The 24,441-nt window shown below is 42.0% G+C and overlaps 1 protein-coding gene across 4 annotated transcripts in view; it reads left to right on the top strand.

Moving 5' to 3' along the window:
• The window catches only part of auh (AU RNA binding protein/enoyl-CoA hydratase), a 248,056-nt gene that overhangs the window by 52,523 nt on the left and 171,092 nt on the right, over window positions 1-24,441 (top strand). For 3 of the 4 annotated variants that reach the window (XM_067983243.1, XM_067983241.1, XM_067983242.1), the window contains exon 4: window positions 13,690-13,776. The exons of the other annotated variant lie outside the window; for it this stretch is intronic. In XM_067983243.1, coding sequence (XP_067839344.1) covers window positions 13,690-13,776 — 87 coding nt within the window. The remainder of the gene's footprint in view (window positions 1-13,689; window positions 13,777-24,441) is intronic. 4 annotated transcript variants of the gene reach the window in all.

The raw sequence follows: 24,441 nt of genomic DNA, 5'->3' as shown, positions 1-24,441 counted from the left end.
TTAGTTGGCTAACTCAGCAATAAATATCATGGATTGAAGCTAGGACCTTCTTGTTCTGTATGGCTCTGTACATCATTGAGAAGTACTACTGAGCCACTGGGGAAGTTGAGTGCAAGTTTTATTAGGTCTGGAAAGTTAAAGATCCTACTCCCAAAATTTTGTTGTATGCGACCATGGCCTAGCAGTGTGTCTGCTCTCAACAGTGAATACACCTTTTTTCTACACCCACCACTGAATACACCTGTGACATCTAGAAAACCTTCCACCTGAAGGCCAATAATGCCAAATAGAAGAGGTTCCTTTATTGGTTTCAGGATAATTGCTTTATAGTCATAGAGTTTTGCAATATAGCATTTATGTTTTGTTTTCAACATTTTCTTGATTGGAGCCTCAAATCAAATTCCACTGGAGACATCGGGGGCTAAATTGGGCTGTGTAGCGCCTGTTGTGTAGGCGCTATGTGGACTCCTAAGGACCCAAAATGGCGCCCGAGATGCGCACACGCACTTCCGGCATGACGTGCACAGGATGCCATGTTGGTAAAGGCATTTGTGCACTTGCACTTAACGAACGCAGCATGAAAATTAGGGAGATTATGCGGTTGATCAGTGTGCAACTGATTTTAAAGGGATAGATGTGACTTTGGAGCTAAGGCAGGTATATGGAGTTAGGTCACAGATCAGCCATGATCTCATTGAATGGCGGAATAGGCTCGAGGGGTTAAATGGCCTACTCCTGTTACTATGTTCTTATAATAAAGTTTCAATACTCTACAGGGAGTGGGCTGGCTAGCTGACAGGCAACAGTAAGGGCACTGGTGGAGTGGCAGGGGTGGGTTAGGAATGCTGTCATCTTGAGAGAGGAGGTTCATCTTCCATGGAGCCACTGCCACTTGCTGCCTCCTGTTATACGCCACCTTCTCTTGCAAGAAAGCAGGAAGTGTGTCGGTGAGTGTCCTGCAAGATGTTTGGGTGATGTGGCTGTCATGGTTGAATAGCTGCCTGTGTGTGACCTATGAGTTGTGGGTGCGCAGCTTGCAACAGTGGGTAATGCGTGAGGGTGCGATGAAGCATCTCATTGAAAGAGTTTGTTGGTAGATTGGTGATGGAGGATGTAGTGCTGAGCAACCTTTATTCAGTGTTTTGAAGGAACTCAACTGTTTTTAAACATAAGGATGGGACCTGCATCTGTATTTTACGTGTATGATTTCTGATCTCCGTTCAAATCTGTATCTTATATTTTCAAAATATAAGAGTCCCGCAAACTTTGAGCAGCCAAGTTGTTGCTCATTAAAAATTCCAGAGTTCCCATCATCACCATGCTTCACAATATTGCAGCACAAATTCACCTCACCATTGACTTCTACCACTTCCTGCAGCCACATTGCACCTTCCCTTTAAGAGATGCAGGCTGCCTTTAAGTGGTGTTAGCCTCTCCCAATATCTGGGCCTCCTGCTGGTGAGTGTTATGTCCTGCCTGCATCTTAATAACCGGGCACGGGTTAATCATGCACCGTGATTTCCCTTGCCTGTTTTCGGGGGTTAACCAATTTAACCCCCATCTAGTGGATGGGACCCTTGTATTGGCTTCAGTAGAGACCCTTGTATTGGCTTATGAAAAAAGTTGGGGATGGAAATTTTTTTTGTGCATCCATTAGCTCCATTGTGGAATCTTAATCTTGTGCTTCACAAACTGACGTACACTCCATTTGAACCTGTCTCATCTTGTGATTGTATGTTTTTCATTCTTAAAACAGTCATGCTGTTGGCCTTAGTTTCAACTTGTTGAGTCAGTGAGCTTCAAGTTCTTATTAAATCTACCATATTTTGTGTAGATACTTCAGGCCTGACATGCTATACCAATAGGTTTACACATTTGTGTAAATGTTTGTAAATTTGGGCAGTTCTTCAGTTTATTTAGTGGTTAAGTGTAGGTATTGTTTAGTGTATTGTAGAACTTGTATTATTGTTGTTCAAAATGTATACATCTGCTCATTGTACAATATGTATAGTACAGTACTGGTTGTCTTCAAACATCTACTGATAATAGAATTTGAAAAATGTACTTTACACTTTAAGTTCAGTGCTGTGGGATTTTTCTTAATTATTTTAATATTGAAAATGTCTTTCCATTCATGGAGTATCAGACGGTTTGTCATTGAAATATACTCTGATTACCTGAAAATAATTTCTATTGGAAATGGTTCTGTTAGAAAAAAATTGTTAGAAATGATTTATAATGGTTTTGTACCACATTATGCAATATAAATGAGGAGTTTTGTTTCCTAAGCTGTCAAAATAGTAACAAGTGATTATGATAAAACTCTGCAAAAGGTTAGCAGTTCCATATTGAAGTACCTAAGATTCCTCACATCGTTTAAATCTGTAAGGATCTGAGCTGAGTGTTGCATTACTGTGCGTGGAGTCGCTTAATAGATTGGATAAAGCATTATGTAACAGAATACAGTGCAAGTCAACACTGCACTGCATCATATAAGGCAGCAGGTTGGAAAGATATGCATTATTACTTAAATTAATTTCAAAGCAGCCAGCTGCAATAAGCAACAGCTGTAGGGGAAGGAGACACACTTGACCAGGTTGAAAATAACTAATTATTCTAATCATACTGTGCCCAACTCGCGCTCTAAAAAGGAAATGATGTCATATGGAATGAACAATCCTACTAGTGGGCTGGATTGTTCAACTCCTATTGTTGCAATCATGCCAGTCTCTACCACAGTAATCCAGTTTTTATTCTTTATGGTGTGCTTTCTGCTCAAGTATTGTGGAACTAATGATGATGTTTCTGGGAAAAACAAATTGTTCTAATATAATCTTGATTTGAATGCAAAGATTGAGACAGCATTTAGGATGACAAACTAACACTTTGAATAGGTCTTGGTTCATCTACAAACTTTTCAAAGTAAAGGTGGCCGTAATGGTAAAAGGAATTAATCTGTCCAGGCTTGGTGATGCAGTGCATTAGTGTGCCTGTGCAATGTCACTGACTGACTGACTGACTGTTAGCACATGGGTCCTCTGCCAGTGAGAAATACTAAAATTGCTTATGTGATACTAGTTCTGGTTCTGTCATTGCTAGGATCTAGAGTCAGTGATGAAGCCAATATCATTTGGAACACTATGTTTTAGTTCTCAATCCTAGATAGATGCAAGTGAATAAATTCTGATTTTTATAATGTATTTTTGGTAATTGCAGCTGTAAGCTTTCTACAGCACTAATCTTGTAGAGAAAGAACATTTAAATATATAAATCTATGTTTTGTGGTAACTGTCATTCATCATACCTTACTTTCCAATTTTGTTGATTTAATACTAATGATCCTAGATCTGCATTACGATGGTGGTAAATGCAAAAATAAAAATGTACCACGGCAGACAAGGCTGACACATTTTTGGTGCAGTCTGTCACATTCTTATCCAGTTGTTTACTCTACTAACTGCACTTGACCTCTTACAGAGAAATAATGGGGTCAGTGGCATTTAATACTTATAAAATACTGTATGAGACATCAGGGAGTGGGTTCAAAGACTGCAGTTTGATTGAGATGTTCAAATAAGGTCACAAATAGTGACAGTGGAGCTGAATTGCCATGTGAACACCATTTAAACCTTGAGATTGGATTATCTTTAAATTTTAGATTGGATAGTTTTAACTTTTCATAATTTTATTTAATATATGCTTTTAATATTGATTCCCCCCCCCCCTTAACATTATACATTGATGGTGGATGCAATCACTTCAAGAGCATGTGTGTTCTTTTCAGTAGTGATTTGCATGAGATGCCTTGTATTCTGGATTTAAGACCAAACATCACACAGTAATATAAGCTAAATAGTTTCTTTATTATAACTCTGACAAAAACAAAAGAACAAGTCGTTGGTAGTGTTTTCAAGGCTATAATTCAGCCTTGGGATTCTACTGATGCTTGTAACCTATTGAAGTTTCACTCTTGTGGTTTATGATTTCATCAGAGCTGCTCAAAATTTACTGCAAACCATCTATTATCTTAAATAATTAGGATGACGTAGCTAGCACACTTAAGCTGATATCAATTTATAATATACACAGTCTAATTACAACAAAATAAATTAATGTCTTGTCACATTTTACTATTATAACTACCAAAAAAAACTTGTTTAGTTGTAACATGGTGAAAAGAAAGTTCAACCACCTCTATGTTGCTTTACATACCAAATGGAATTTCTGTCTGATAAAAATATTAAACTTGAGTATTTTCACAACAAGCATAAGATTCTTGCACAACAGGCATCAGCTATGAGGAAAGACTTCATTAGAGCAGAAAAAATCTGATAGAGTTGTTCAAAATTATGAGGAGCTTTGATAAGGTAAATTGGGAAAAAAACTATTTCCACTGGTGGTGAGTTGGTAGCTACAGGGCATAAATTTAAGATCATCTCAAAGAATAAAGGGAGATTAAGAGAATTGTTTTAATGAAGAGGGATTCTTTTATTCAGATGATTGTTAGGACATGGAATACCCTACCACAAATAGCAGTGGAAGCAGAACCCGTAATCGCCTTTATAAGGGAAGTGGGTAAATAGTTGAAAAAGAAAAAAAAATAGAGTATGGGCGAAGGTCAGGGAAGTGGGACTAAATGAACACCTCTTTCAGATAGCTAGTACAGGCCATATAGCTAGCACAGGCATGATGGGTCGAATGGCTTCTGTGTTTTAAATTCCTACAATTTCTGGGGTAGTAGGACCCGAGTTATTGCCCATGATTCCAAACACTTTTTTGGTCTGATGGCATGTTATTTTGGGCCACTCTTGCATATTTTGTTGTGGGTGAATTCAGCTGCAGAGGCAAAGGCCAAATGGCAGTCCACCTGCTTGTTTTTTAAGCTAGGGAGTAACATGGAGCATGAAAAGAGTAAAACCATGAAATATGCTGAAGAATAAAATATATAGCAGCTACAATGCTGGTTAAACAGGAGCTCCACCACTATTTCTTGTTATAAACTGTAACAAGAAGTAATGACTGAGTCAACATACTAAGAATACCAAATGAAATTCAAACTACCTGTTTTTATAGTTTAAGGTCACCAGAACCGTTCAGTTTGAGTTACACTCTTGTTAAATGCTGAGCACATAGATTTGTTATTCTGTATATAATTCTCTGAATGCATCTAGAATACCATTTATAAGAGAAATGTCCCTTTATGCATGTTGCTAAAAAAAAAGTTAATGGAATAAGTAAATAGCTTGGAAGTTCTCATCTTTTAGATGAGAGTTGTAGGCTTATGAATGTGACTGAAACTGTTGACACATTATAGTATTTCATTAAAAAAAAATAATGCTTGTTATAGTAAAAGCAATTCGAGACATAACTAATGCTGTCTCAAGCAAAGATGTGAAAAGGATGAAACGGTGATGATTGAACCATTCTTTTCACTCTTTATTGCGAAACACCATAACTAGAGTCAGAAACACCTGCAGTCAGATTTTCAGGAGATAGGGAGGAAGTTTAAAAAGCAGGACCTCAAAGGTAGTAATCTCTGGATTACTCCCAGTGCCACGTGCTACTGACTATAGGAATAGTAAGATAAGACAGTTAAATGCGGGGCTGGAGCAATGGTGCAGGAGGGAGGGCTTCAGATTCCTGGGGCAGGAGGGACCTGTACAAGATGGACGGGTTGCACCTCAACAGAGCTGGGACCGAAGTCCTTGCAGTGAGGTTAATTAGTGGTGTGGGGGAGGGTTTAAACTAATTTCGGCAGGGGTGGGGCACGAGGATGAAGCATTAGAGAGGAGATAAAAGGTGCACAGAGGACTGGGAGAGACGAACAGCATTAGAATGAAGAGTCGTTCAAAAGTAGGAGGGATCGGACAAGGAGGAAATGTGATGCAGACTAAGATGGATTTGGAGTGCATGTGTGTAAGTACACTGAGTGTGGTAAATAAGAATGACTGACTGCAGGCACAAATAGCCACATGGAATTATGATGTAGTGGCAATAATGGAGATCTGGCTCAAACAAGGGGAGGAATGGGCACTTAGTATTCCTGGCTGCAGTGTATTCAGGAAAGATAGGGAAGGAAAAAAGGAGGGTGGGGGGTGTTGGCAGTATGGATCAAAGATATTGTTACAGCACTGGAAAAGGATGATGTACTTGGGTCAAAGACCGAATCTATTTGGTTAGAATTAAGGAACAATAGAGGAGCTATTACGCTGCTGGGTGTATATGATAGGTCACCAAATCGTGGGAAGGAAGTAAAAGAGTAGATTTGCAGGCAAATTGCAGAAAGATGCAAGAACTATAGAGCAGTGATAATGGGGGACTTCAATTATCCTAATATAGACTGGGAAAATAACAGCGTAAAGGGCAAAGAGGGGGAGGAATTTCTGAAATGTGTACAAGAGAACTTTCTTGATCAGTATGTTTCCAGCCCAATGAGGAAGGAAACAGTGCTGGATCTAGTTCTGGGGATTGAAGTAGGGCAAGTGAAGCATGTTTCAGTGGAGGAGCATTTAGAAAACAGTCATCACAATATCATTAGGTTTAGAGTAGTTATGGAAATGGACAAGGAACATTCAAATGTGAAAATACACTGGAGGAGTGCTAATTTCAATGAGTTGAAAAGGGATCTTGCCCATGTGGATTGGAATCAAAGATTGGCAGGTAAAACAGTAAATGAGCAATGGGAGGCCTTCAAAGAGGAGATGATTCGGATACAGACTAGACACACTCCCACGAGGGGAAAAGGAATGGCATCCAAAGCTAGAGCTTCCTGGATGACTAAAGATATAGAGATTAAAATGAAACAGAAAAAGGAGTTTATGATAAATGTTAGGTTCATAATTCAGTAGCGAACAAAGCAGAATACAGAAAGTACAGAGAACTGAAAAAGGAAACAAGCAGCACAAAGAGTGTATGAGAATAGATTAGCGGCTAATGTAAAAGGGCATCCAAAAGTCTTTTATAAACATACAAATAGTAAAAGGGTAGTCAAAAGAAGGGTGGGGCCAATTAGGGAACAAAAAAGAGATCATCTTGTGGAGGCAGAGGGCATTGCTGAGGTACTAAATGAGTACTTTGCAGCTGTCTTCACTAAAGAATTGTAAACAATTTTACAACACCAAGTTATAGTCCAACGATTTTATTTTTAATCCCACAAGCTTTCGGGGGCTTTCCCCTTCCTCAGGCAGTGTGGAAAAGACAATTTCGAATCCTTTGCATTTTAAGATCACAGAACAAAGCCTGGTGATTACTGCCCGTTGCCAAGGCAATCACAGTGAGCAGACAGAAAGGTGTCACCTAAAAAGGCCACCGAATATACAAACCCCCCAAAAAAAAGAGAATTGTAAACAATTTTACAACACCAAGTTATAGTCCAGCAACTCTACCTCAAATTCACTTGAGGTAGAGTTGCTGGACTATAACTTGATTACAGACTGTAATCACCATGTATTGTTCTGTGATTTATAAATGCGTAGGCTTCGAGGAGTTCCTGACATTTACCTGAGGAAGGAGGAAGCCTCCGAAAGCTTGTAGATTTCAAATAAAATCGTTGGACTATAACTTGGTGTTGTAAAATTGTTTACAATTGTCAACCTCAGTCCATCACCGGCATCTCCACATCACAAATATAGGCAGCATTGGAAGCATAAAACTAGAGATATTAATAGGTTAAGTAAACGGGCAAAACTGTGGCAAATGGATTTCAATGTAGGTAAGTGTGAGGTCTTCTACTTTGGACCTAAAAAGGATAGATCAGAGTACTTTCCAAATGGTGAAAAGCACAAAACTGTGGTGGTCCAAAGAGACTTAGAGGGGTCCATGTACATTGATCATTAAAATGTCATGGACAGGTGTAGAAAATAATCAAAAAGACTAAAGGAATGCTGGCCTTTTGATCCAGAGGACTAGAATACAAAGGGGTAGAGGTTATGCTACAGATGTACAAAGCCCTGTTTAGACCACACCTGGAGTTCTGTTCAGTTCTACACACTGCACCTTAGGATGGATATATTGGCCTTGGAGGGAGTGCAATGTAGATTTACTAGAATGATATCTGGACTCCAAGCCTTAAATTACAAGGAGCGATTACACAAACTAGGGTTGTATTCCCTGGCATTCAGAAGATTAAGCGGTGATTTGATCGAAGTTTTCAAGATATTAAGGATATATGGAGAGAAACTATTTCCACTGGTTGGGGAGTCTAGGACTAGGGGACATGGCCTAAAAATTAGAGCCAGCTCTTGCAGGAGTGAAGTTAGGAAATGCTTCTACACGCAAAGGGTGGTAGAAGTTTGGAACTCTCTTCCACAAACGGCAGTTGATGCGAGCTCAATTGTTAATTTTAAATCTGAGATCCGTAGATTTTTGTTAACCAAAGGTATTAAGGGATATGAGGCTAAGGCGGGTATATGGAGTTAGGTCACAGATCAGCCATGATTTCATTCAGGCCCAAGGGACTAAATGGCCTACTCCTACTCCGAAGTAATGGAGAGGGGTTGATGAAAGTAGTGCGGTTGGTGTTGTGCATATGGACTTTCAAAAGGCGTTTGATAAAGTACCACATAATAGACGTTAGCAAAATTGGAGCCCCTGGGATTAAAGCAGCAGTGGCTACGTGGATAGGAAATTGGTTAAGGGACAGAAAGCAGAGAGTAGTGGTGAATGGCTTTTTTTCAGACTTTTTTTATTCGTTCATGGGATGTGGGCGATGCTGGCAAGGCCGGCATTTATTGCCCATCCCTAATTGCCCTGGAGAAGATGGTGGTGAGCTGCCTTCTTGAACCGCTGCAGTCCGTGTGGTGAAGGTTCTTCCACAGTGCTGTTGGGTAGGGAGTTCCAGGATTTTGACCCAGCGATGTTGAAGGAACGACGATATGTTTCCAAGTCTGGATGGTGTGTGACTTGGAGGGGAACGTGCAGGTGGTGATATTCCCATGTGCCTGTTGCCCTTGTTCTTCTAGGTGGATAGGGGTTGTGGGTTTGGGAGGTGCTGTCGAAGAAGCCTTGGCGAGTTGCTGCGGTGCATCCTGTGGATGGTACACACTGCAGCCACTGTGCGACGGTGGTGGAGGGAGTGAACGTTTAGGATGGTGGATGGGGTGTCAATCAAGCGGACTGCTTTGTTCTGGATGGTGTCGAGCTTCTTGAGTGTTGTTGGAGCTGCACTTATCCAGGCAAGTGGAGAGTATTCCATCACACTCCTGACTTGTGCCTTGTAGATGGTGGAAAGGCTTTGGGGAGTCAGGAGGTGGGTCACTCGCCGCAGAATACCCAGCCTCTGACCTGCTCTTGTAGCCACAGTATTTATATGGCTGGTCCAGTTAAGTTTCTGGTCAATGGTGACCCCCAGGATGTTGATGATGGGGGATTCGGCAATGGTAATGCCATTGAATGTCAAGGGCAGGTGGTTAGATTCTCTCTTGTTGGAGATGGTCATTGCCTGGCACTTGTCTGGCGCGAATGTTACTTGCCATTTATCAGCCCAAGCCTGGATGTTGTCCAAGTCTTGCTGCATTCGGTCACGGACCGCTTCATTATCTGAGGGGTTGGGAATGGAACTGAAGACTGTGCAATCATCTCGGACATCCCCATTTCTGACCTTATGATGGAGGGAAGGTCATTGATGAAGCAGCTGAAGATGGTTGGGCCTAGGGCACTGCCCTGAGGAACTCCTGCAGCAATGTCCTGGGGCTGAGATGATTGGCCTCCAACAACCACTGCCATCTTCCTTTGTGCTAGGTACGACTCCAGCCAGAGAGTTTCCCCCCTGATTCCCATTGACTTCAATTTTACTAGGGCTCCTTGGTGCCACACTTGTCAAATGCTGCCTTGATATCAAGGACAGTCACTCTCACTTCACCTCTGGAATTCAGCTCTTTTGTCCATGTTTGTACCAAGGCTGTAATGAGGTCTGGAGCCGAGTGGTCCTGGCGGAACCGAAACTGAGCATCGGTGAGCAGGTTATTGGTGAGTAAGTGCTGCTTGATAGCATTGTTGACGACACCTTCCATCACTTTGAGAGTAGACTGATAATTTGGGGCAGTAATTGGCCGGATTGGATTTGTCCTGCTTTTTTGTGGACAGGGCATACCTGGACAATTTTCCACATTGTCGGGTAGGTGCCAGTGTTGTAGCTGGTACTGGAACAGCTTGGCTGGAGGCACGGCTAGTTCTGGAGCACAAGTCTTCAGCACTACAGCGGGGTGTTGTCGGGGCACATAGCCTTTGTTGTATCCAGTGCACTCAGCCGTTTCTTGATATTACGTGGAGTGAATCGAATTGACTGAAGGCAGGGTTCTGTGATGGTGGGGATATCGGGAGGAGGCCGAGATGGATCATCTTCTCGGTACTTCTGGCTGAAGATGGTTGCAAACGCTTCAGCCTTGTCTTTTGCACTCACGTGCTGGACTGCGCCATCATTGAGGATGGGGATATTTACAGAGCCGCCTCCTCCCATTAGTTGTTTAATTGTCCACCCCCATTCATGACTGGATGTGGCAGGACTGCAGAGCTTTGATCTGATCCGTTGGTTGTGGAATTGCTTAGCCCTGTCTATAGCATGTTGCTTCCGCTGTTTAGCATGCATGTAGTCCTGTGTTGTAGCTTCACCAGGTTAGCACCTCATTTTTAGGTACCCCTGGTGCTGCTCCTGGTCATGCTCTTCTACACTCCTCATTGAACCAGGGTTGATCCCCTGGCTTGTTGGTAATGGTAGATTGAGGAATATGATGGGCCATGAGGTTACAGATTGTGCTGGAATACAATTCTGCTGCTGCTGATGACACACAGCGCCCCATGGATGCCCAGTTTTGAGCTGCTAGATCTGTTCTGAATCTATCCCATTTAGCACGGTAATAATGCCACACAACACGTTGGATGGTGTCCTCAGTGTGAAGAGGTGACTTCATCTCCACAAGGACTGCGGTGGTCACTCCTACCAATACTCATGGACAGATACATCTGCGACAGGTAGATTGGTGAGGACGAGGTCAAGTAAGTTTTTCGCTTGTATTGGTTCGCTCACCACCTGCTGCAGGCCCAGTCTAGCAGCTATGTGCTTCAGGACTCGGCCAGCTCGGTCAGTAGTGGTGGTACCAAGCCACTCTTGGTGATGGACATTGAAGTCCCCCACCCAGAGTGCATTCTGTGCCCTTGCTACCCTCAGTGCTTCCTCCAAGTGGTGCTCAACATGGAGGAGGACTGATTCATCAGCTGAGGGAAGGCGATAGGTGGTAATCAGCAGGAGGTTTCCTTGCACATGTTGGACCTGATGCCATGAGATTTCATGGGGTCCGGAGTCAATGTTGAGGACCCCCAGGGCCACTCCTTCCTGACTGTATATCACTGTACCACCACCTCTGGTTGGTCTGTCCTGCCGGTGGGACAGGACATACCCAGGGATGGTGATGGAAGAGTCTGGGATGTTGGCTGAAAGGTTGATTCTGTGAGTATGGTTATGTCAGGCTGTTGCTTGACTAGTCTGTGGGACAGCTCTCCCAATCTTGGCACAAGTCCCCAGATGTTAGTGAGGAGGACTTTGCAGGGTCGACTGGGCTTGGTTTGCCTTTGTCGTGTCCGGTGCCTAGTGGTCCGCTGCTAGGTGGTCCGTCCGGTTTTATTCTTATTGTGACTTTTCGTAGCGAGATTGTACAACTGAGTGGCTTGCTCGGCCATTTCAGAGGGCAATTAAGAATCAACCACATTGCTGTGGGTCTGGAGTCACATATAGGCCAGAACAGGTAAGGACGGCAGGTTTTCTTCCCTAAAGGACATTCGTAAACCAGATGGGTTTTTACGCCAATCCAGCAATTTTATGGCCATCGTTACTGACACTAATCTTTGTTTTAATTCCAGATTTTTATTTATTTATTTATTTATTTATTTAATTATTTAATTAATTATTTAATTCATTGAATTTAATTCCCCAGCTGCCGTGGCAGGATTTGAACTCATGACTTTGGATTATTCATCCAGGCCTCTGGATTACTAGTACAGCAACATAACCACTATGCTACCGTACCCCTTACTGGAGGGAAGTGTGCAGTGGTGTCCCCCAGGGGTCGGTGTTGTGACCACTGCTCTTTGACATATATAAATGACTTGGACTTGGGTATACTGGGCATAAATTCAAAGTTTGCAGATGACACGAAACTCAGAAATGTAGTGAACAATGTGGAGGATAGTAACTGTCTTCAGGAAGACATAGACAGATTGGTGAAATGGGCAGACAAATGGCAGGTGAAATTTAACGCAGAAAAGCGTGAAGTGATTATTTTTGGTAGTAAGAACGAGGAGAGGCAATATAAATTAAATGGTGCAATTTTAAAGGGGGTGCAGGAACAGAGACACCTGGGGGGTGATGTACACAAGTCTTTGAAGGTGGCAGGACAAGTTGAGAAGGCTGTTAAAAAGGCATACGGGATCCTTGGCTTTATAAATAGGTGCGTAGAGTACATAAACAAGGAAGTTATGCTGAACCTTTTATAAAACGCTGGTTAATCCCCAGCTGGTGTATTGTGGCCAATTCTGGGCACCGCACTTTAGGAAGGATGTCAAGGTCTTAAAGAGGGGGCAGAGGAGATTTACTCGACTGGCACCAGGGATGCAGGACTTCAGTTATGTGGAGAGACTTGAGAAACTGGGGTTGTTCCCCTTAGAACAGAAAAGGATAAGAGATTTGATAGAGGTTCAAATCGTGAAGGGTTTTGATAGAATAAATATGGAGAAACTGTTTCCAGTGGCGGAAGAGTCAGTAACGAGAGGACACAGATTTAAGGTAATTGGCAAAAGAACCAGAGACGACATGAGGAAAAAAAAATTACACAGTGAATTGTAATGATCTGGAATGCATTGCCTGAGAGGGTGGAGGAAACAAATTCAATAATAACTTTCAAAAGGGAATTGGATAAATACTTGAAGGGGAAAAATTTGCAGGGCTATGAGGAAAGAGCAGGGCAGTGCGACTAATTGGATAGTTCTTTCAAATATCCGGCACAGGCACGATGGGCCAAATGGCATCCTTCTGTGCTGTATCATTCAGTGATTCTATGATTTCAAAATGCTTTTCCACAGAGTAACTATGACTGATGTCAAATATTGAATACGTTTGCATTGGTTATGTATAGAGCCTAATAGATATTTGAGTGGCCATGTGGGTGAGAGATACTGGAGAGCTGCTGATGCTCATGGAACTGTACCTTGCATGAGCCACATTAAAGCACATTACAGAGTGATAAAACACAAAATAATAGTTATGTTGCACTTACAGTTTAGATTGCTTTGAGTTGTGTCCTTCCCGCATCTTGCAGGTATTTTGTATACAAAAAAGGTGTAGAAGTTGGAAAGGAATGTTTCTCTCCACAAAGTTTTTGGGTGTCGGGGAGGGGTAGTTCATGAAGAGGATAATGCTCCATGTGCATTTTGTTTTATTTATAAATTGGTTAATTTTAAATTTTAATTATGTTCTCTTGGGATGGTGAGGTTAAGCAAAAATTTTGGGTAGACCATTAACTGCATTGTTATGTTCTACTTGCACAATGCTTCTAAATACAGATACACAAACTGTGTCAGATTTACAGTGAATCATTGTGATATCTTAGTTTTGTAATTTTTTGTGGTCATTTTGTGAAACTAAGGACTTCTGTTCAAATGAAGAGTACAGTCTGATTTGATGAGATTAATTTTTTGCAGGTGCTGATCTGAAGGAAAGAGCAAAAATGCATCCTAGTGAAGTTGGTCCTTTTGTTTCCAAAGCAAGAAGTTTAATAAATGAGCTAGGTAAGTCGTGATCTAAGATGACTAATTAACTATTGCTACAGTGAAGATAAAGTATTTGGAAATATGCCTTACTTGTGGTTGAACTTTCACTCATAAGGTAAGTGGTTTGAAGCAGTGGCCAGCTGTTTACAAAATGTTTATATACTGTAAATTGCTATTACTTTTGTTTACTTCAACATTTAGTAAATTGCATTCAGTTGCTAAAAATGCAGTCAACATGAAGTAGCTCAAGTTAAATTAAGGGTAAAAATTAGTTGCTTTATTTTGTATCATAAAGAATGAGTTTGGAATGAGTTAGAATCATAGAATCATATAAAGGTTACAGCACGGAAGGAGGCCATTCGGCCCATCGAGCCTACGCTGACTCTATGCAAGAGCAATCCAGCTTGTCCCACTCCCCTGCCCTATCCCCGTAGCCCTACAAATTTTTTCCTTTCAAGTACTTATCCAGTTCCCTCTTGAAGGCCATGATTGAATCTGCCACCACCCTTTCAGGCAGTGCATTCCAGATCCTAACCACTCGCTGTATTAAAAAAAAGTTTTTCCTCATGTCACCTTTGGTTCTTTTGCCAATCACTTTAAATCTATACTCTGGTTCTTGACCCTTCTTCCAATGGGAACCATGATGTGGAGATGCCGGTGATGGACTGGGGTTGACAATTGTAAACAATTTTACAACACTAAGTTATAGTCCAGCAATTTTATTTTAAATTCACAAGCTTTCGGAGGCTTCCTCCTTCCTCATTTCCACATCGTTCACCTGAGGAAGGAGGAAGCCTCCGAAAGCTTGTGAATTTAAAATAAAATTGCTGGACTATAACTTGGTGTTGTAAAATTGTTTCCAATGGGAACAGTTTCTCTCTCTCTACTGTGTCTAGACCCTTCATAATTTTGAATACCTTTATTAAATCTCCCCGCAACCTTTTCTGCTCCAAGGAGACAACCCCAGCTTCTCCAGCCAATCCACGTAATTAATGTCTCTCATCCCTGGAATCATTCTAGTAAATCTTTTCTGCACCTTCTCTAAGGCCTTCACATCTTTCCTAAAGTGCGGTACCCAGAACTGGACACAATACTCCAGCTGTGGCCAAACCAGTGTTTTATAAAGGTTCATCATGATTTCCTTTCTTTTGATCTCTGTGCCTCTCTTTATAAAGCCCAGGATCCTGTATGCTTTTTTAACCGCTTTCTCAACCTGTTCTGCCACCTTCAATGATTTGTGCACATATACCTCCAGATCTCTCTGTTCCTGTACCCCTTTTAGAGTTGTGCCCTCTCGTTTATATTGCTTCTCCTCGTTCTTCCTACCAAATTGTACCACTTTGCATTTTTCTGAGTTAAATTTCATCTGCCATGTGACTGCCCATGCCACCAGCCTGTCTATATCATCTTGAAGTCTATCACTATCCTCCTTACTGTTCACTACCCTTCCAAGTTTTGTGTCATCTGCAAATTTTGAAATTGTGCCCTTCACACCCAAGTCCAAGTCATTAATATATATCAAGTAAAGCAGTGGTCCCAGCACCGATCCCTGGGGAACACCACTGTACACCTCCCTCCAGTCCGAAAAACAACCGTTCACCACTACTCTATTTCCTGTCACTTAGCCAATTCCATATCCATGTTGCTACAGCCCCCTTTATTCCTTGGGCCGCAAACTTGATGACAAGCCTACCACGCGGTACTTTATCAAACGCCTTTTGAAAGTCCATGTACACCACATCAACTGCATTGCCCTCATCTACCCTCTCTTACCTCATCAAAAAATTCTACCAGGTTAGTTAAACATGATTTGCCTCTAACAAATCTGTGCTGGCTTTCCCTAATCAATCCATTCTGTCCCAGATTATCATTTCTAAAAATTTCCCCCACCACCAAGGTTATCTGACTGGCCTATAGTTGCTGGGTTTATCCTTACACCCTTTTTTGAACAAGGGTGTAACATTCACAATTCTCCAGTCCTCTGGCACCACCCCTGTTTCTGAGGATGTTTGGAAGATTAGGGCCACCACCTCTGCGATTTCCACCCGTACTTCCCTCAGCAACCTAGGATGCATCCCATCTGGACCGGGCGACTTATCTACTTTAAGTACAGCTAGCCTTTCTAGTACCTCCTCTAACAATTTTTAACCCATCCAGTATCTCAACTATATCTTCTTTTACTGAGACTCTGGCAGCACCTTCTTCCTTGGTAAAGACAGATGCAAAGTACTCATTTAGTACCTTTGCCTCCACGAGTAGATCTCCTTTATGGTCCCTAACCGCCCCCACCCCTCCTCTTACTACCCGTTTACTATTTATATGCCTGTAGATGACTTTTGGATTCCCTTTTATGTCGGCCACCAGTCTATTCTCATACTTTCTCTTTGTCCCTCTTATGTTATGGGCTTTTTCTAGGTTTAAACATTGTTATTTGTGAGGAATGCAAAAACAGGTTATAAAGAAGGGTTAGGGAGGAAGCCGCTCAAAAATGTCCGTAGAATTGGGTGAAGTGTACTTTTACCTCTTAACGGCTTTGATTTGATCCGTTGGTTGTAGAATCGCCTAGCTCTGTCTATAGCGTGTTGCTTCCGCTGTTTAGCATGCATGTAGTCCTGAGTTGTAGCTTCACCAGGTTGGCACCTCATTTTTAGGTATGCCTGGTGCTGCTCCTGGCATGCTCTTCTATACTCCTGGCATGCTCTTCTATACTCCTGGCATGCTCTTCTATACTCCTCATTGAACCAGGGTTGATCCCCTGGCTTGTTGATAATGGTAGAGTGAGGAATATGCCGGGCCATGAGGTTACAGATTGTGGTGGAATACAATTCTGCTGCTGCTGCTGGCCCACAGTGCCTCATGGATGCTCAGTTTTGAGCTGCTATATCTGTTCTTTATCTATCCCATTTAGCACGGTGATAGTACCACACAGCACGTTGGATGGTGTCCTCAGTGCGAAGACGGGCCTTTGTCTCCACGAGGACTGTGCGGTGGTCACTCCTACCAATACTGTCGTGGACAGATTCATCGTGACAGGTTGATTGGTGAGGACGAGGTCAAGTAGGTTATTCCCTCGTGTTGGTTCACTCACCGCCTGCCGCAGGCCCAGTCTGGCAGCTGTGTCCTTATGGACTCGCCCAGCTTGGTCAGTAGTGGTGCTATCGAGCCACTCTTGATGGACATTTAAGTCCCCCACCCAGGGTACTTTCTGTGCCTTTGCTACCCTCAGTGCTTCCTTCAAGTGGTGCTTAACATGGAGGAGGACTGATTCATCAGCTGAGGGAGGACGGTAGGTGGTAATCAGGAGTTTCCTTGCCCATTTTTGACCTGATGCCATGAGATTTCATGGGGTCCGGAGTCAATGTTGAGGACTCCCAGGGCCACTCCCTCCTGATTGTATATCACTGTCCGGCCCTCTGGTCGATCTGACCTGCTGGTGGGACAGGACATACCCAGGGATGGTGATGGAAGAGTCTGGGATGTTGGCTGAAAGGTATGATTCTGAGAGTATGGCTGTTAGGCTGTTGCTTGACTAGTCTGTGGGGCAGCGCTCCCAATTTTGGCACAAATCCCCAGATGTTAGTGAGGAGGACTTTGCAGGGTCGACTGGGCTTGGTTTGCCTTTGCCGGGTGGTCCGTCCGGTTTTATTCTTATTGTGACTTTTCGTAGCGAGATTGTACAACTGAGTGGCTTGCTCGGCCATTTCAGAGGGCAGTTAAGAATCAACCATATTGCTGTGGGTCTGGAGTCATATATAGGCCAGACCAGGTAAGGACGGCAGGTTTCTTTCCCTAAAGGACATTAGTGAACCAGATGGGTTTTTATGACAATCCGGTAGTTTCATGGCCATCATTACTGATACTATTTTTAAAAAATTCCAGATTTTATTTAATTAATTGAATTTAAATTCCCCAGCTGCCGTGGCGGGATTTGAACTCATGACTCCAGATTATTATTTCAGGCCTCTGGATTACTAGTGCAGTAACATAACCATTATGCTACCGTACCCAGGAACAGCATGACACAGGTGCTTTTTTGCATTTCCCAAAGTACAAGAGGTCAATGCTGAATGCCATAAGCCCATCTGAAACGCATCCTGGTTGTTCGTAACTGACCATATTTCTGATGGCGGTTTGATGTGTGAATCCCTTTGGAACATGAGGGAGTGGCAAGGATTTCCATTGGAGGTTGGTTGAATGTGTGCCCAGCTGAAGCATGGGTATGTATGATATGCAGTTAAAGAGCTGTTAAGGTTGTGTGATGGCTTGGCATGGGTGAGCGGTACATGTGGGACAGGTTGACAGCAACATTTTGGAGCATATAATCTTGTCCTCCCGACCTGGCATGTGGTACAGTTGGGCAATCTTATCTTGCTGGGTTAAATTAAAAGATTTTCCTCCCAGTATTGTCACTTTATCTTTAAATGATTGCAAACCTTTCGCTTTTCCCAGCAGCTCTAAAGGGCTGCCAGATTGCACCCCGTAATATGGCTTCTTCAATAATGCACTTTCAGCATGTCAGGCGCTAAGCCTTAGTGCATAGAATTAATTTAAATTAGCTGATTTTGAGTTATACCATGAGGTCAGCAGTTCACATTGCAGTGTGGCCAGTGCCCAGGATAGAGGAAGCTCTAGTCTGCAATTGACCAGTTTATGCTTAGTATTACAAGTTTTGGGTCTGCCTTCGATAATCTCTTTGGTACATCAATGTTGGTCACTTTAAGTGTTCCAAGCATTTTATGTTCAGAAGTGTGTCCATACTACCTAATATCTAATTATACAATAGTGTAATCCAGGGTATAACAATTGGACCGCCTTATGATCTGAATTGGTTATTGAATCTTTTGAACTTGCTCTCCTATGCGCTTCTTCAATCTTATCAATGTGCATTTGAGAAATGGTTTCGTGACATGTAGCTTGATGTGAATCGTTAAGCTGCTTTATTTTGCAGACAGCAAGTGAACATAATATCAGTTAAACCAAATCCCACTTTCTTCACACTCTTCTCTCTTTGAAAAATGAGAAAAAATAATAAACCATGCAGGCTGATTTGTTTTTGGTCCCTTTTGTGGGCTGACTTGTTTTTGGTATTACCTTTCTTTCTGGACAGCTTCTAACTGCAAAAAGTGAACCTCTTGCATTTTGGCTTTCAATTCCAGGCCTTCACCTTGCAGTCTCCTATTTAAAACCTGACTGCCCTAGTGTGTCATTTCTGCTTGACTCTTGAGTATTCAGGGATTCGCCATTAGATATCTCAATCGAACTGGTTGCCACCTTTCTTAAGAGTATATTCTCAGGAGACACCTCAATCAGGGCTCACGTGAATAGAATTAAACCCACCATAATAAATGTGGCTGTTTTGTTGGGAGATAGCGAATTGCTTCATATCCCTGATCATTGCAGATAAGTAAGGATAGTTGGCTTATTAACATATCAAACCTCCCTCTGTCTCAGTGCTGCAGCTTGTGTTTTTAAAAAAAAATCCTGTACAAATTCACTTTGTTTTAAAATGCGTTTCTTGAAGATAACTCATACCCAAATTCTTTCCATGAAGAAGAAAAAAAATCCCAGAACGTGACATCTGGCTTTGGCCACAAAAATTAACCAAAACACATTTAAAAGAAAGTGCTTCTATCTATATATTGTAATAAAAATATGTGTTGAAACTAAGATTGTCAGTTGCAATAGCAATGGAAAAAAGAGATTTGTAGGAAACAGAAATTCAAAATGTGTACTTGTGGTACTACATCTCAAAATTGCTCTTGTTTGTTTATTGTCGTACAAAATATTTGCTTGTCCAGGTGAACTGTTGTGCATTTTAGATCTTGTTTCAACACTGAACTAGCAAAGCAAGATAGGTATGTTGTCATTGATATAAACCCTTACTATATATAGTGTGCCACTACTATAGTTAGACAGCTGCATAACAAATCATAGTGAAGGAGAAACCAGAGCTTACATTTTATGTGGAGAAGCCTTAGATACAGCATTGAAACCCTGGGCAATGTATGCCCGATTATCTATTCATGCTTTGGAAGGAGTGCAGCGCAGATTCACCAGAATGTCACTGGGCTCCAACTGTTAGATTATGAGGAGAGATTACATAAACTAGGCTTGTATTCCCTGGAATATTCAAGGTCAAGGGGTGATTTGATTGAGGTTTTTAGGATTTTGAAAGGAATTGATAGGGTAGATAGGGAGAAACTTTTTCCGCTGGTGGGGGAGTCTCGGACAAGGGGACATAATCTTAAAATCAGAGCCGGACCATTCAGGAGAGAAGTTAGGAAACACTTCACACAAAGGGTGGTAGAAGCTTGGAACACACTCCCACAAAACGCAGTAGATGCTCGCTCAACTGTTAATTTTAAATTCTAGATCAATAGATTTTTGCTAGCCAGTGGTATTAAGGGATATGGATCCAAGGCGGGTGGATGGAATTTGTTATCCAGCTAAAGTCAAGCAGTTCAACTAAATAGAATGCAAGAACTTGATAGTAATAAACAGAGAGGTTTTGATTGGATGAGAAACGGATATCCGCATCTTTACTGGAACTGTTTAATGTAACTGAGCTCTGTTAGATTTGATGAATGAGCTATCTGTAATTGTTTTTGAAGAGTGCTCTTTTGTTTAGGTCCCTTTCTAAAATCAGTCCTCTTGTAAAAGGATGCAAACTGAGAGAGAATAACTGTCTTTGGAGACTCTGTACCCTTATGAAAAGGATTAAAACTATGAACAGCCTCAAAAGAACTTTGGCTGCTTAGCCTTTTCTCTATTTACCTGTGAATATCTTATATACATCTGTCATTCTCCCTGAGAACCTGACCACAAACATTCTGCATGTGTGATCTGAAACTGGTTGTAATTTGTATGTCTACAATCGTTGTACCCACTTGAATCTGCTTCACACCACACTCTACAAAATTGCTCATAACTGATATTTACACATTTCCCAAAGCTGGCAATATCTGACTTACTTGCTTGCTTCTGCACTTCCTAGTTTGAGTGCAAGCAGTCTCTTGTTAAAACTTGAGGAAAAAATATTTTGGCCCTGAAATTATGCTGTGGGATAATTTGGTACAAATGCTTGACACATTGAAAATGGAGATGAGAAACTCTGGTGAATCACCAGGAGTTATGCTCTGAGAAATTAAATCATTGTATTTGGGAGCTTATCAATGGCTTTTACACAGTCAAGGTTCAGATGACACCATAAACTACTTAAGCTTAAACTCATGGTTTATGATTTCACCTGAACCTCTTGACAAAAATGGACAATTTTTCTGTTGAGGAATGAGGCACACTTACAACTGAGTTGAAAAACTTAGGACTTTTACAACTTAGAAGGGAAAATAAAGAACTTGCATTCAAGTGGCACTTTGTCAGGACATCACAGCCAATGAATTATTATTAAAGTGCAGTCACTGTTGTGTGGGTAAATGCGGCAGCCAATTGCATATAGCAAGGCCCCAGAAACAGCAAATGAAATGAATGATTGGGGGAGAATGTTGGCCAGAACAACAGCCAGATGTTAAGCCTTTTATCCCAGCAGTCTGAACTAGATTCAGAAGTGAAAGTGACAGTGTGCTTAATCCACAGTGCCACCCAATCTTCTGAATTTCATAGCTTTGATTTTGTGAAGCTTGGTGCTGCCAACAGAGCCTCGCTGAGGATGATTGTGGGCATAAAGACCTATGCTCCTGATTTGCAACATACTCCATTTTGTGGCAAAAAAAATGGCAACAAGTAAATTTGATTCGTTAGGTCCCATGCTGAACTTCACATTCTTTGGGTGAGCACTACTCCCAGCACTTGTGTCACCCATATAAGATCGGTGTGTGATTAATCCACTGGTCTGAAGTTGGATTCGTAAAATATAGATACTTTTTGATGCATTGTGCTCCCTGCATTTGTTTCTGTTGCTATAGTGGGTGTGATTTCCGCATAAGGACATCAAGTGCCTCAGTATTGTTGTTTACTCCTTGAGCTCCTACCTGGGTATGTCAGAGGAGACTGTTCATTGCCTCTGTTTCACCAGAGAGGCAGCCATTTAGCAATGTCAACAGCTCCAGTTAGACCTGACAACTTTTACTACAGGGACAGCTCTTACTGCCTCTGTGAAGGTTACTACAGTATTAAGCTTTTCTGCTATTAACTCCTTTCCAAGTCATCGCAGGAGACGTCTGTCAGATCACCCAGTCTGCATAAATGCATCAACCTATGTTTGCAAAGGACAACACCGTCATCATTTCCCTTGTGGAAAGGAGTCAACAGCTAGACGAGACACAAAACTTCAATCAGGTGGCAGGATTGCCAGTACCTCGTGTGGCTATCAGGGCTCCTCTTATCAACACTATTGCCTACATAAACAGAAAGGGCTTCTGTTCAATTAACATTCAGGTGATGTCTTACCATAGAAACACGGTAATGCAAGTAAATGCCCATTGTCCAGAGAGCACTCATAATGCCAATGTTATGTGGCAATTTATGTGCTCACATTATTTGTAGTCTTAAATGGACTTGAACGACTGTTGTTGGACGACTTGGATTATCCTCTGCAGCAATGGTGATAATTTCACTGCGCATTCCCGAAAGCTAATGAAATGTAAATACAACAGAATTATGGTATAGCACAACACTGGGATACCAAAGCAAAGCAAAGATTCTGCTGTTTGGACAATTCAGACAAGTTGATGCTTCTTTATAGGCCAATAAATGTGACCAAATTAATCACATTCTACTGCATATACATGCAACATAGAGGAGTAAGCATACAGCAGGGTGAGGAGGAGGCTCATGCTGTCTCAGTAGCAGAGGAGGAGGGAGAAAAGTACAAGGCCAGTCCTCGTCGCTATTGGCAGGGCCACCCATACCACAGGCAGGTGCAGTCCTGACTTCCTGACCGCAAAGTAGGGGCTTATAAACATAAGCAAATCTACTTGGGTGAAACTAATTTTCAGCCCTACTGTGGAGAGAAAGGAATTGTTATTTCAATATTCTTTAGAAATTACTCCAAATTATAAACAGTTCCGTTAGTTGACTTTGAATGTGTTACCAAATGGAAAAAATTGTTAGTGGTGCATTGTTTTAAAATTTATCACATCCCTGATCACATTCAATTTAATAGTTGTGGTGAGTAAGGTTTAAATGACCCGTACACAGTGACTTTCTTTTTTATTTGTAAACAATTTTACAACACAAAGTTATAGTCCAACAATTTTATTTTAAAATCCACAAGCTTTCGGAGGCTTCCTCCTTCCTCAGGTGAACATGGAAATGAAATCCTCGAACCTATCGCATTTATAAATCACAGAACAATACCTCGTGATTACAGATAGTCTTTTCAACTGCCTGTTGCCAAGGCAACCAAAGTGTTCAGACAGATAGGTGTTACCTACAGGGCCACCGGATATACAAACGGCCAGAACTAAAAAAAACAGATGTGGAGATGCCAATTAAAAAAAAACAAAGCGCGAGAGGCAGAAACATAGAAACATCCGGAAGGTAACACCTATTTGTCTGAACACTTTGGTTGCCTTGGCAACGGGCAGTTGAAAAGACTATCTGTAATCACCAGGCATTGTTCTGTGATTTATAAATGCGATAGGTTCGAGGATTTCATTTCCACATTCACCTGAGGGAGGAGGAAGCCTCCGAAAGCTTGTGGATTTTAAAATAAAATTGTTGGACTATAACTTGGTGTTGTAAAATTGTTTACAATTGTCAACCCCAGTCCATCACCGGCATCTCCACATCATTTCTTTTTTATACTAGTCAATCTCCTGTGACATTGCACAGGGCAAGTTGGAGAATATGGTCACACTCTTATCTCTCTTCAGTGCCTTTATGTTGCTGATTCTCTTGTTCTGCTTCTGTCTGTCTTTTTCTTCTCTTTTGCTTGTCTCCCTTAATTATTTTTGCTTCTATCACTGTCCTCTTTTTTTTCTCTTTTTTTTCTTTTGGGTGCGAGGTGATGCGGTGGGAAACAGAGCCCCCAAAGGCTTATAGACTGCACTTTGGATGGGGTTGCAGGGAAAATGTGACTTTCAGTGGCATCCTTTTCTTCCCCTCCCCAATCACTTGTGCTTCTCTACCCTTCACTATTTCACTAGCTCCTCCCGTTCCTACCATCTCGCTCCCATCGTTAACTTTCTCGCTCTTGCTCTCGCGCTCGGTCTTGGTCTCTCTCTCTCTCTCTCTCTCCCTCTTTGTCTCCCCACCCCCTTGCCTTCTCTTGAACTCCCCCCACCCCCTTGCCTTCTCTCGGGCCCCCCCCCCGCCTTCTCTTGTGGCCCCCACCCCCAGGTATATGGAGCTAGATCACAGATCAGCCATGATCTTATCAAATGGCGGAGCAGGCACGAGGGGCTGAATGGCCTACTCCTGTTCCTATGTTCCCCTGCCTTCCTTTCGCTTCCTCTCTTGTGGCCCCCCCCCACCCCCCCCTTCCTTCCTTTCGCTCCCTCTCTTGTGCTCCTCCCACCCCCTCTTCCTTTCTTTCATTAAAATGGAAATGAAAATCGGCAGTTTCTGTAATGTGCGGCCAATTGACGCTTTTGTTAAAATGTGAAGGCCTTTAGGTGAAGCAAACTTTACAAGCATTAGTGATGGAACATGGCAATCTTTGTGAAATTACAGTTTATGCTGCTGGACATGTGAACTAAATTATTCTTTCACAACTTATACTTC

Source organism: Heptranchias perlo, chromosome 4 (genome assembly GCF_035084215.1).
Source record: "Heptranchias perlo isolate sHepPer1 chromosome 4, sHepPer1.hap1, whole genome shotgun sequence".
NCBI lineage: Eukaryota > Metazoa > Chordata > Chondrichthyes > Hexanchiformes > Hexanchidae > Heptranchias > Heptranchias perlo.
Note: the sequence above shows the minus strand (reverse complement) of the source record. Positions and strands in the feature narration are given on the sequence as shown.